The sequence below is a fragment of the Nuphar pumila genome, chromosome 13 (genome assembly GCF_984573655.1).
Source record: "Nuphar pumila chromosome 13, dmNupPumi1.hap1.1, whole genome shotgun sequence".
NCBI lineage: Eukaryota > Viridiplantae > Streptophyta > Magnoliopsida > Nymphaeales > Nymphaeaceae > Nuphar > Nuphar pumila.
The window spans coordinates 91,839,418-91,853,296 of NC_143261.1; the positions used below are offsets into that span (position 1 = coordinate 91,839,418).

Genomic DNA, 13,879 nt, shown 5'->3' on the forward strand with positions numbered 1-13,879 from the left:
TGTGATATTATCATGATACTGAAAAAAACTTAGTTTATAAATTTTAAGTATATATTTTTCTGATGTTTTGTTTACATTTATTTTTTTTTTAAATTTCTTCTTTAAGTTTTCATAAAAATACTGCTAAAATCTATTATTTCTTACCCTTTTTAAATTTTGTTTACATTTTAAAATTTTCTAAACATTTGAGAATTCTCCAAGATTTTTCCCAGGAAAACCAGTCCTTGAAACAAATTTCTCACAAAAACCTCACTGAAAAATTGCCGAAACAAGATTTGTGGTTATGATGTATTGCCAATTGTGATCCAAGTCGTATCAAGCTCTCCGTTGCTGCAATACCTGAAATAGGTATGGTTTTATTGTGTCTTTAATATTCCAGTTGGCAGATAGTACTATGTGTGTGTGTGTGTGTGTGTGAGAGAGAGAGAGAGAGAGAGAGAGAGAGAGAGAGAGAGAGAGAGAGAGAGAGAGAGAGAGAGAGAGAGAGAGAGAGAGATTCTGTTTTGCTTTCTGGGTTCTCTCATTCAACCCATGTATCTGAGGAAGCACGATTTTTTCTGCTGTTGCACTTGATTTGTTTCATTGCTTTGTTTTTAGCCCCAATCCGTGCTCGCCCTTGATTACTTGATGAAGAGAAGAGTAATTTGTCATTCCTCTTTGATAGGCGGATTATGCATTTTTTTTTCAATTCCTCTTAGTCATTGAATTGCAAATATGTCCTTTCAGTATCCATCCTGATTTTTTGATAAAACTTGTTGATCTGAAAGAAAACAAGGGTATCTAGTGCCTTATTTCAGGAATTGTTTCATATTGAAGCTTTTAAATATATGTTTAAGTTTCCATTGCTTTAAAAAGTTGCGTAACTTGAACTGTATTGTATGTAATTTGCGATTCACCTTTTTCCTTCTCTCAATCGCACTGTTCTCGTTGTTTCCATTTCTCATCTCACTTTTTTTGTTTGCAAACTTGAGCATTAGGAAGTTTACAGGTGAGTAAGTAGCTGTTATTGGTGTTGGGTAGAGAGGGCTTGGATAGGGTACTTATTTTTAAGCATGAGATACACAAAGCTTACTATAACAGTGAACATTAGGAAGTTTACCAGTGATGAAGTAGATGCTATTGTGTTTGGTAGAGAGCCTGGATAGCGTATTTGTTTCCATGCATGAAATACATAAAAGCTAATTATAACATATCAAAGGTTATGGTTTCCAGAGGATACTTGCTATATTGGCCTAAAGTTTATGGCTTGAGAAATTTCTGTTCATGTCTGTTCCTTGTAAAGGTGAGTATGTTTGTTTTTTATTTTCTGCAGCTGTTTCTTTTGGTTCTTATTTGTGGTGACATGATGTTGATAACCATATTTATAATGAAATTAATTGACTTGCTAATAGATAGACTTTTTTGGAGGGGATTGAGATGGAGACTGATGTAGTTTGGTACAAATGGGCTTTAATTGTATGAATAAGACACAGAACTGCTGTATTCTATCTAAAAAGATAAATAATTTCAGAGTGGCTAAATGGCTAATATGCCCTTGGATGCCACTTCAGGTTCTAAAGGGAAACTTGAACCATTGATGAACTCCTTAGACCGGAAAGATGATGTCAATGGAGATACAGAGCTGGCTAACTCTTTATCAATGGAAAAAATGATGGCTGACCCAATTGATGCAAAGGAGTTGTGATGCACATACGTAATAAAGGCATAAATCCCTGTGAAGCATCTCAAGAGGATATCTAGTGAAATATTAGTAGACACTAGACAGAATCGAATTTCCAAGTGATGCAGAGTAACATTGAATTCCATATTTGGAAAGTAACTTGTTGCAGTGCAAACATAAACTGATAGGATAATGTTAAATATATACATTTCTTTGCTAGCAAGGATGGAAGTTTTGACAAAGTTGATTGACAATCTGTTCCTTTGAAAAAGGGGAGTTGAACCTCTTCAGAAGTAAATGGCTGCCTGATTCATTTGGCAATATTTTGGGCCCCTAAAATTATCAGTACACAATTATATGATTTTGGGTCTTGACCAGTGTAACTTGTTATATATCTCTGGCATTATGTGCTATTTTCCTTTTCTTCCTTTTTATTTTGCACAAGAGAAACACCTAAAGAAATAAATATTTAGCTGGTGAGATCTTGATTTACCAACTATAATATGGTTATAAACAAGAGTAGGAAGTCCTGACTCATTGGGATAGCTAGGCCCTACTTCATTAAACTATTTGCTATTATGTTAAACAACCATCTTTATAAAATAAAGTTCATGTTATACCCTGAAATATGAGATCTGGAAAGGAGGCTATGTAGAATGGCTGGAGCATAAGCCACCGAGCCCTAATCATCGTATATATAAAACATTATACAATTTACATAAATGCCATTAATGAAAATAAAACACACATGCACGTTAACAACACCGTGCGTATTAATATGAAACGCATGTTAACAACATTGTGCCTATGGATATGGATCTAGATCTATACACATGCTCTATTTTAACACCCTCCCTCAAGTTGTACATGGTCTTGGAGCATGTACAACTTGTTCTTCATCAACCAAAATTGTCGTCCTGTTAACCTCTTGGTAAACAAGTCTGCCACTTGATCTTCTGTTTGAACATGATATAGTTCTATCTCTTTGATCTCGACTTTCTGTCGTATAAAATGTTGATCAATCTCAATATGCTTCGTTCTGCTATGCTGAATATGATTACAAGCAATATTTATTGCGCTTTGATTGTTGCACAAAAGAGACGATCGAATAATTCTCACCAAGATCACTCAATAAGTGTCCAATCCATGTAACTTCTGTCGTGCTTGCAGCCATCAACCTATATTTTGCCTCTGTACTCGAATGTGCCACTGCTTTTTGTTTTCTACTGCTCCAAGACACTAAATTGTGTCCAATGTATACACAGTATCCAGAGACAGATCGTCTCTCATCTGGATCCCCTGCCCAATCTGTGTTTGTGTAAGTGACAAGTTCATGTCCTTGATGTAGGTTATCGTTCTTGTGATAAACAAGTCCGTCTCTTATAGCTCCTTTTAAATAACGCAGAATATGCTTCACGGCTTCCATATGACCTTCCGTTGAAGCATGCATAAATTGAGATACCTGATTGACAACATAAACTATATCAGGTCTGGTAAAAATCAAGTACTGCAGCATGCCCACAAGACTTCTATACGTTATAGGGTTGACACAAAGATGGCCATCTTCAGAGCTCAGCCTTTGATGTAATACACTTGGAGTGTTGACTGGTTTGCAATTCATCCCGACCCTCTCCAGAAGATCAAGAGTGTACTTCTGTTGCATGAGTGTCAATGTGTCTTTTTGTCTGTCAACCTCCACACCAAGGAAGTACCTCAACTCCCCTAAATCTTTCATCTTGAAAGTTTTTATCAAAAAATGATTCACTTCTTCCACATGATTGTCTAAACTCCCAGTGATCACAATATCATCAACATATATGAGCAGAAGTGTAACGATGTTTAACTTCTGGTAAATAAAGAGCGAGTGGTCCAGAGAGCATCTTCTAAAACCATAACCTTGAATTTGCATGAAGAAACTTTCAAACCAAGAGCGAGACGCCTGTTTCAACCCATATAGAGATTTCCTTAGCTTGCACACCCAGGCAGTAGGATCTTTCTCGGTATATCCAGGAGGTTGTTCCATATATACTTCCTCCTTTAAAACCCCATGCAAGAATGCATTTTTGACATCCATTTGGCTAAGCTTCCATCCTCGGTCGACCGCTAAGGATATGATGACACGAATGGTGCCCATTTTGACTACTGGACTAAAAGTTTCATCGTAATCTTCACCATATTGTTGCGTGAATCCTCGAGCAACAAGTTGTGCCTTATATCTGTCAATACTGCCTTCGGGCTTATATTTTGTTTTATAAACCCATTTTGAGCCAACTACATTCTTTCCTTCTGGCCGAGGTACTATTTCCCAAGTTTGACACTCATGAAGAACTTCCATTTCTTCGTTCATAGCCTCAATCCAATGACGAGATTGAAGTGCTTGATTAAAACAAGTGGGTTCATTCTGCTTTGTGAGCTGAGATATAAACAACTGAAAATCAAGGAAAAAGGTCTCATAACTTACCCATCGTTGAATAGGATGTCTGATGCGTGACGACCTTTGAGCCGGATCACTAGAGATGACTTCCGCATCTCTCGGCCCTGTATTTCGGTCCCTTCTAGTGTAAATCTGTCCAGAGAAGCGTTCAACTGGTAGCTCAACTGAAAAAGGCTCGACATGCATTTGTGGGTCACCCAACTCCCTACTCAAGTCGAAGGAAGGACAAGCCACCTGACATGTTTCTCCTGTATTGACAAAAAGATTTGCGCTCATCCATGGATCATATACCTCTATTTCTCGACATGACAACTGTTCGAAGTCATTGATCTGAAAATTCTGCTCATAAAAAACAACATTCCTGGAGGTCCTAATACGTTTTGTAGTAGAGTCATAACAATGATAGCCTTTGTATTCATCCGCATACCCAACAAATCTGCACTTAGCGGCCTTGTCTTGAAACTTATTTCGCAAGGATGAGTCAATATGCACATAACATACACAAAAGCACACATCTCATCATAAGAGAGATGTTGCCCAAATAAAGTATAATAAGGAGATTTCTGATCCAGAAGAGCCATAGGAAGACGATTTATGACATGAACAGATGTGTGAAAAGCTTCTGTCCAGAGACTAATGGGCACCTTGCTGTCATGTAATATACTCATCGCACTTTCAACAATATGTCGGTATTTCCTCTCTGCGACCCTATTTTATTGAGGGGTATGAGGGCAAGAAACCTGTCGACTTATTCCTTTATCCCGAATAAAGGCAATAAACTCGTTCGATGAATATTCTCCTCCACCATCACATTGTAAATGCACAATAGCACAGGAAAACATTGTTTTGACCATCGAATGAAATTCCCAAAATATTTGGAAAACTTCACACTTATGTTTCAAGAAATATATCCAAGTATAACGGGAATAAGAATCAATGAATATAACATAGTAACGACTGTCAGAGAGAGAAGGAACATGAGCGGGTCTCCAAACATTAGAACAAACAATCTCAAATGGCTTTGAAGCTCTTTTATTAATGATATGAAAAGGAAGAACATGACTTTTGCAGAGTTCACAAGATGAACATTTTTTATTCTCTAAAGTAGAACATAAACTAGACTTTGGAAGAAGACCATCGGATACAAGATTTTCAATGAAAACTCGACTACAATGTCCCAAGCGACTATGCCAGATATCTGGCTTATTACAATGAGATGAATCAAAGACTTCAAATGGACTGAAAGACAAAGACTCTGAAGAGGAAGATACTGAAGAATGCTTGGACGACTCCAACTGGAGAACTGGAACTGAGAGAATCTCCTTGAAGACGTACATATTTCTTCGTCGCTCCCCCTCAACGAACATCTCCTTCGTTCGTAGATCCTTAACATAAACAGAGGATGGAGTAAATTCGACTGAAGAATTCATATCGTCAACAAGTTTAGCCACAAAGACAATGTTCTTTTTAATATTAGGAGAAAGAAGTACATTGGACAAGTGAAGTGAGGACTTTGACATAGGAATATGTGCACTATCGATATGACTTATAGAGTGAGAAGTTCCATCTCCTGTAACTATACTACCTTTTTCAAGATAAGGCAATAAGTGAGATAACTTACCCGCATTACCCGTGACATGTGTGGCAGCACCAGAGCCAACATACCATTCTCTTTGTTCATTTTGCTTGATCGTCATCTGTGACAATGAGGATAGTAAAAGTTGTTGCATATTTGCAGATGACGCTTTCGTGTCCACAACGGTGGCTGACTTATTTTCAATTTTGTTTATTTTTCCTTTGTTCTGCAGATTAAACCAGCAATCAACTTTCATATGTCCTCTTTTATTACATAAGAAGCAAGTGGGCATTCTCCTCTGATTCTCCGCATTAAAAGCACCCAAAATATTAGGTGTAGGCAAGATACCACAACCTCCTTGCTTAAAACGTCCTCGGCCTCAGCCTTCTTGATTTCCTCCATGCCCTCGTCCAAAACCTGCAGAAGTGTCCATAGCCAAAACTGAGTGTGAACGAGCTCATTCATTTTCGTCCGCCCGTTGTTTCATAATCATCTCGTGTTGAAGAAGTTTCGCCTGAAGATCATCAAAGTTGGGCAAGCAGGGAAGACAAGACAAAGCTGTAGTAAACATGTCAAAATCAGGACCCAATCCATTAAGAAGTTGTACTTTGTCTTTATCTGAAATAGCGCTTCCAATAATAGCCAATTGGCCAGTAATACTCTTCATGCAGCCTATGTATTCCATAACTGTCATTGAGCCTTTCTTTAAGCTCTGAAACTCATTTTTCAAGTACATAACTCGAACTTCTGATATCTGAGAGTATGTTTGAGAGAGCTTACTCCATAGATCTGCTGCAGTGCAATCATCTGAAAGAGTAGCCAACACTTCTTGAGATAGTGTTGACGTAATATAAACAACCAAAGACTAATCCCTCTTTCTCCAGTCTGTATATTCTGGATTTTTAACAGATTTGGTAATTGTGTCACCCTTCTCATTCTTGGTTTCCTGCAAAATGAGTCGTGGTGGCACATAAATAGAACCATCCAGATGTTCATCGAGATCCTGACTCCGTATGAACGGAAGTATTTGTCTTTTCCATGTCAAGAAATTAGAATGGATGAGTTTTTCTGTAACAAGCTGATTTAGAAAATTAGCAGAGGGACCGAAAGAAGTCGAGTAGTAAGAATCCATATTAATGAAACAACGAATAAGCAGACAATACCTTGAAATTTGCCTATAGGCGTTAGGCAGAGAAACACAGTATATAAAGGAGTCTGATATGAACGTCCAACAATATAGGGAACAAAGAGACAATTTAGAGAAAGGAATAGCAGATCAAATCTAAAAAAAAAGAAGCGATATACCAAAACTGACGTGATCCAGAAACACAAAACTGATTTTACTGCTGGTTTAGAAGAAATGGAGAAAACGAGAAGAATAGAGAAGAAAGAGGTAGTTGAGGAAGAATTAGGGTTTGAAGGAAACCCAGATCTGATATAACCAGATTTGTCGTGAGACAGAACAAAACACGGAATAGAAGGGAAGAAGAACACAGAAGGGAAGAATAGCACGAAAAGAATTAGGGTTTGAAGGAAACCCAGATCTGATATAACCAGATTTGTCGTGAGAACAGAACAGAACACGGAATAGAAGAGAAGAGGAACACAGAAGGGAAGAAGAGCACAAAGCTAACCTTCAGGCCAATCCCAATGAGCGCAGATTGATTCCACCTGGGCTCTGATACCATATGAGATCTGGAAAGGAGGCTTTACCGGTATGCAACCTGCACAAAAAATAGAGAAGAGGGAGAGACACAGAGAGAGATGTAGAATGGCTGGAGCATAAGCCACCGAGCCCTAATCATCGTATATATAAAACCGTATACAATTTACATAAATGCCATTAATGAAAATAAAACACACACGCACGTTAACAGCACCGTGCGTATTAATGTGAAATGCATGTTAACAACATCGTGCCTATGGATCTGGATCTAGATCCATACGCATGCTCTAGCTCTATTTTAACATGAAAAACATAGTGTAGAAGAAGCAAGAGCAGGTAGACAAGCTTCCAACTTCTGTCAAATACTTTCCATTTAGCTCAAGCGTGAAACCGCAGTTTATCTGTTCTTAAAGGCTAATGTATAAGCCCGAGCAGCTTAAACAAGAACAGATTTTTGCTGCTGAAGTACTTCTCAAGTAAGATAATCCAACAGCCTTCTAGAAACAGAAACTGTAGAGTTAGATCCTTTACATTGCACAAATGATCTAAAACCATGAAGCAAATGTCTGAGCGTTGCTAGTTTTTTCTGCATCTTTTCTTTCTTTTCCTTTTTTCTTAGTGAAGGTGATAGCAAAACATGGTTGCCATGCATCATTAAGGGACTCACCTTATGGATGTTTGTGTAAGAACCATTTACTCTTGCTCTTTGAGCATTCTGGTGCTCGGTATTACTGTGGTATAAGTTTGATATTTTAGTTATGGCTTTCTCTTTATTCTTGGTGAATGAATGGATGGCATATTTCCATGCTATGTTCAATCATATTTGTTGGCGTAAACCCCTTTTTTGAAGGAAAATATGTAGATTGTTTTTCACACTGAGCTGTCCTCAATGGGCCTGTATTGATCATGATTTTTGTTATAACTGGTGCCGTTTTATATGCAAAATAAGAATTTAAGTTTTGAAATACAACCTAATACATGCTTATGATCCATTGATCCATAACATAAGTGTGTGTCCCTGTACTTATACAGAGTGACATAACATGTATGTATATATATATCTGAGTAAAGGTTATGATGTATTTTCCTTCTCTTACTTTTAGATTTTTATCTCCATTGTTTGATAGGTGGAAGGAAGAGTTTGTTCATTTAGAGAGGTTAATAATAGGATAAGTATATTGAACCATAAAAAAATTAACCAAATACATTTTGGAATTATACCTGGAGCAAATGTAACCAATAGAATGGCTAGAAGTGGAGGCGATGCTCTAAGGCTTCCAGGGCCATGCGGAATGAGATTGCATGGAAAGGCTGGTCCATGTTCTCGACTTCATGATGTGCCTGTTCAGGAGGATGTTTTTGCAAAGCATAAGTTTGCTAAACTTGATGCTACAGACTTGGGATGGATTGACAAGATTCCAGAGTGTCCTGTATTTTACCCAACAAGGGACGAGTTTGATGATCCTTTAATTTATCTCCAACGTATTGCGCCTACAGCTTCAAAATATGGTAAGAGAATTCTTCTGACTGTGTTAAGCATGCGTTTTGATTTGAATTGAGCTTCTGTTGGTCTTCTAAGTTTGTTCTGTCTAGCCCCATTGCTACATAAAGGTGCCATTTTTTTTGGCTAGAGTTGCTTTTCATTTACCCATTCCCCTCACATGCAATTCCTTATGTATAGTTTTTCTGTGACATTTTTTTATGGGGCTGTCTACTAACATATCTTTTGTGATAGAAAGGGTGGGAGCCACAGTAGTTGCTAAGGTGCTAGTATAATATTTGGCAAAGCATTAATTGGGACAGACAAATAAAACTTGGACTTGCAACACTGCACCATGTTGAGTAGATTCCATACTCTGTTAGTACACCACGTATGGCAGTTTACAACTTGCTACTGAACATTTAATCAACATCTTTTCATAAATAAAAGACGGGCTTAGATGGATAGCACTGATCATTTCTTTCAGTTGAGGTTGCATATGGTGTTTCATCCTCTGGCTATTTGGCATCTCTATCCATAGCTTTCTACAAGTATCCAGACATAGATCAATTACTATCTGTTATTTTTGAAACATTAGTGAGTGTGAAAATTGTCATCTATATTTGTGAGTAACTACAATGATGCCATTTTATTTTTCCTTTACTATTAATTGTAATTAAATGGATTGAGAAAAGTCATACTATGTTAGCTGAAGTGTCAGATTTCAAAATCACCAATGGCTACATAACTACCTCTTTTGGTCCACTCTGCAAGTTTTGTGCTTGCATATTTAGATTATAATATATCTTGTCTGTCAGTTTAAACACAACTATATGTTTTGGCAACTTTTTCTATTATTTCTCCTCTTCTACTAGCAGCTGTAATTCATCTCTTGAAAGCATATACCTATAAGACAGTCACATAAATCCTTGTTAATATTATACATATTTGCAATTAGTTGAAGTTAGATTAGATTTACTTTTAACTAGCATTGAAGTAGTTTTTTTCGACACCTTTCTTTCCTCTGGATCACATGTTTGTGTGTCACTTTTGTTTTCCCCTTCCCTTTGTTGGTCTTCAGGTATATGCAAGATTGTTTCACCTGTTAGTGCTTCAGTACCTGCTGGTGTTGTACTAATGAAGGAGAAAGCTGGCTTCAAGTTTACAACTCGAGTGCAACCCCTGCGCTTAGCTGAATGGGACACTGAGGATAAGATTACCTTTTATATGAGTGGGAGGTAGGTTATCCAATAGACATCAATTGGTATGCTATGTTAAGTCCAATTATGATGTATAAATATTTGTTTCCTTTTTTCAGAATTCATACCACTTCTTCTTTCCAGGAATTATACCTTCCGTGATTTTGAGAAAATGGCAAACAGAGTATTTTCGAGGCGGTACTCTAGTGCCGGATGCCTTCCTGCAAAGTACATGGAAGAGGAATTTTGGCATGAATTAGCATGTGGGAAAACAGAAAGTGTTGAGTATGCGTGTGACATTGATGGCAGTGCCTTTTCAACTTCTCCAAGTGATCAGCTTGGGAAGAGCAAATGGAATTTGAAGGTGATCTTCCAGGACCACTTTCACATGATTCCTTTTCTTTTTATTGCTTTATTTTCATATTCAAAACTGTTTCATCATTGCAGTATCCACTTAAAAGGTTTGTTCTTATAGTCCTTTAAGGCATTGCAATCTATATATTTTATTACACATTTTCAAAAGAGTGTTCAAGCCAGCGGACCAAAAGAATCAGTTTGATGCATTTTCTCTGAGAGTTGCTGATCCTGCTTCAGCAACTGCTAAGAAATGTAACTAGATATGCTGGGAAATACTCAGTTTGGATTGCCAGTTGCTTGGTAGGTGAATCTTCTGCACCAAAACCAAGCAGCTAGGACTAGTTCCATATTTTGCTGCCAAGTCTTTGAAGTTTGAAAATTTGACTGCTGAACTTCTATTGCTTATCAGGTTTTTATATTTTGTTTTGGTTTTGAGATCAGTTTTTTCTTCTTGTCTGAAACCTAATCCTTCTCTTCATTTCTTATTATGGATTTCTTTCCTGAAGTTTTGCCACTTAAATTTGATAGTGTTATCATGTCTATCCAGCATACTGACTTTATGAAAATAGAGTAAGTCCTAGTTATCTATTTTGTCCAGCTTGAGTGTATATGGGAATCACATATCTTCTATTACTAATTGATCTATATGTTTGCTTTTGATTCCAGACTCTATCTCGGTTGCCAAAATCAACGTTACGTCTTCTTGAGACGGAAATTCCGGTGCTGCACATAAATCCTGAACTTTTTCTAATTGCATGCTTTAAAGAGACTTGAAATTAGTTTTGTTTGGTGCTTTTTCAGGGTGTAACTGATCCTATGCTTTACATTGGAATGCTATTCAGTATGTTTGCATGGCACGTGGAAGATCACTACTTGTACAGGTTCATTATGCACTACTGAAATCCCAAATTGTTATTTTTTATTTTTGATGCCATTGTAATACTTATATACATTTTGTTGGTTATTGCAGCATTAATTATCATCATTGTGGGGCTTCAAAAAATTGGTATGGTATTCCTGGGCATGCTGCACCTGCTTTTGAAAGGGTTGTGGGGGAGCATGTTTATAAACATGACATCCTTTCTTATGAAGGAGAAAATGCAGCATTTGATATACTTTTGGGGAAGACAACTATGTTTCCGCCAAATGTTCTGTTGGAACATGATATTCCCGTTTATAAAGCTGTGCAAAAACCTGGCGAATTCATCATCACCTTTCCTCGGGCTTATCATGCAGGTTTTAGTCATGGTAGGCTGTTGACATTCCATTTTGTCTCTATGAAAAGCAAATTTGGTTTATTGCTTTGTTTCTTTCTGAAGTCTTTTCTGCAATACTCTTATTTTTTTTAATCTTGGAAAGTTATGTCTTTATCCATTGTGAGTTTGAGAAAACAAGTTCTGTTGGTTGTATAATGTCATGCATTAAATATTTTATATTTTGTCTAAAACCTCCTTTCTGTTAGCACCAGAATATAGCTGATTTTGTACAAGTTTGTTCTTTTGTTTACAATAAATCTTTCATTTCCTTTCTTTAGGTTTTAATTGTGGTGAGGCAGTAAATTTTGCAATGGGGGACTGGTTTCCCCTGGGGGCAGTTGCTAGTGAAAGATACGGACTTCTTAACAGGTTACCTCTCCTTCCTCATGAGGAACTTCTCTGCAAAGAAGCAATGCTTCTTTTCAAGAGCACATCATGCACTGGGTCGAGCAGGGCTGATCTTTGTTCACTAGATCTGATTTCTCAGCGTTGTATAAAAGTTTCTTTTGTACACCTTATGAGGTTTCAGCATCAGGTTCGTTGGTTGCTAATGAAATCAGGGGCATCTGCAAGCTTTTCCCTGGACACTGAAGGAACTTTACTTTGCAGTCTATGTAAACGTGATTGCTATGTTGCATTCATAAAATGTGACTGCTTTGTGCATTCCATATGCCTTTGCCATAGTAAGAATTTCTTGTATTCTGGTTTTCTATTCCTTCATAATGTATGCATAAAGACATGTAACCATATTAAGGGATACACTTATGAGCCATTTGACAAGTTTCTTTGCATCTTGTTCCAAAATTTGCAGAGACTGAGAGATTGGCCTGCAGATGTGGTGCCAACCGTACTATATTTCTAAGGAAGAATCTTTTGGAGATGGAATCGGCATGTCAGAACTTTGAACAAGAGGGTGGGATATTGGCGGAGATCAAAGAACAAATTTTATGTAGTAATGATTCATCGTTACTGCTGAATCCATTTCAAATCAATGAAGAAGGCTATAAACCATATTGTGAAATAAAGTTTGAATCAAAAGCCAAAACTGAGAAACTGGATCATGGTTCAAGGTGTAGACTAGAATGTGTTAAACAGAGTTCAGATATGCAGAATATGGAGGGCACCCAGGAATTTATTAAACTTGATGCATTAGAAGATAGAATGAAAGAAGAAAGTTACCTTTCACAATATGATGTAAGTATTGCATCTCAGACACAGTCTCATGTATAATTTATGATTCGTATGCTATTGGGAATTGAGATTTAAAACGTTCATGTGGCTCAGGTTGTGCCTTCTGGAACTCAGGACAATGATGATTCTGATTCGGAAATGTTCCGGGTTAAACGTCGTCGCATTGTTAAAGGGGAAGATAGGTCTGCTCATGAGATGATGGATCTGAAGTTTCCTGAGCAACAGGTACTTTTATATGTCACACAGATACTCCATTTTAACTTCTGTCCATTATCCCTTTATGTATTAATCACATTGGAAACTTTATACATGGCCGTATCCCTGTATCAGAAGCTGTATCCATGTGACCTAAGTACTTTCTAGTTTGTGTCCCCTGTGGGATTTTTATATTTAAGTTTTTTGTGGAAGTTGCAAAATATCACTCTTAGAGTTGTAAGGAATCTTTGCTTGATTTAAGGTGTAAGCAAATTTTGAGTTTAAAAATGCATATGCTCTTTCTGGTTGCCCCTCTCTATCTCTCAGAGTTGCTAATGTTGACAATGTCAATGATAACATGTTCACCACAAATTTATGGCCCTAACAAATTTAAAAATGTTGTGTCTTTGTAATGAAATATGCGAAAAAAATAAATACAAAGTGCACAAGCACTATTACAAGTCCAATAAAGAACATTACAAAAGCACTAAGACACTACACAAGTACAGTATGCATATAGAAGACTTCAAAGAGTCAAAACAATAACACAAAACATTGTTTGAACAAGAATAACTCTGATTTATTCATATACATGAAACAAGGATGGTTAAGTTCCTTAACAAAACATAGAGATACTAAACTTGAACAATTTTAAAAATGAATCAGATATGCACTTTGATGCCAAAAGTGATGAAGGCATATTTTTTTGGATACTCATTGAATTCTAAAGTTTATTGACTATTCAATAAAAGAACACTTTTTTGAAGAATCTATTCATGTGTTATTTGATGAATCTAATATTCCTCTAAGTGAAATCATTGTTGATGATGAATTAGGTATCTTTGAGAACAAAAAGGAAAATGAA

At 36.9% G+C, this 13,879-nt stretch overlaps 1 protein-coding gene across 1 annotated transcript in view; it reads left to right on the plus strand.

Moving 5' to 3' along the window:
* The first annotated feature begins 8,580 nt into the window (after positions 1-8,580).
* Positions 8,581-13,879, plus strand: part of LOC149819168 (lysine-specific demethylase JMJ13-like) — a 28,443-nt gene continuing 23,144 nt past the window's right edge. Inside the window, exons 1-9 of the mRNA XM_089986353.1 lie at positions 8,581-8,845; positions 9,898-10,054; positions 10,160-10,379; positions 11,039-11,092; positions 11,174-11,253; positions 11,343-11,620; positions 11,907-12,311; positions 12,440-12,822; positions 12,913-13,044. Coding sequence (XP_089842479.1) covers positions 8,581-8,845; positions 9,898-10,054; positions 10,160-10,379; positions 11,039-11,092; positions 11,174-11,253; positions 11,343-11,620; positions 11,907-12,311; positions 12,440-12,822; positions 12,913-13,044 — 1,974 coding nt within the window. The remainder of the gene's footprint in view (positions 8,846-9,897; positions 10,055-10,159; positions 10,380-11,038; positions 11,093-11,173; positions 11,254-11,342; positions 11,621-11,906; positions 12,312-12,439; positions 12,823-12,912; positions 13,045-13,879) is intronic.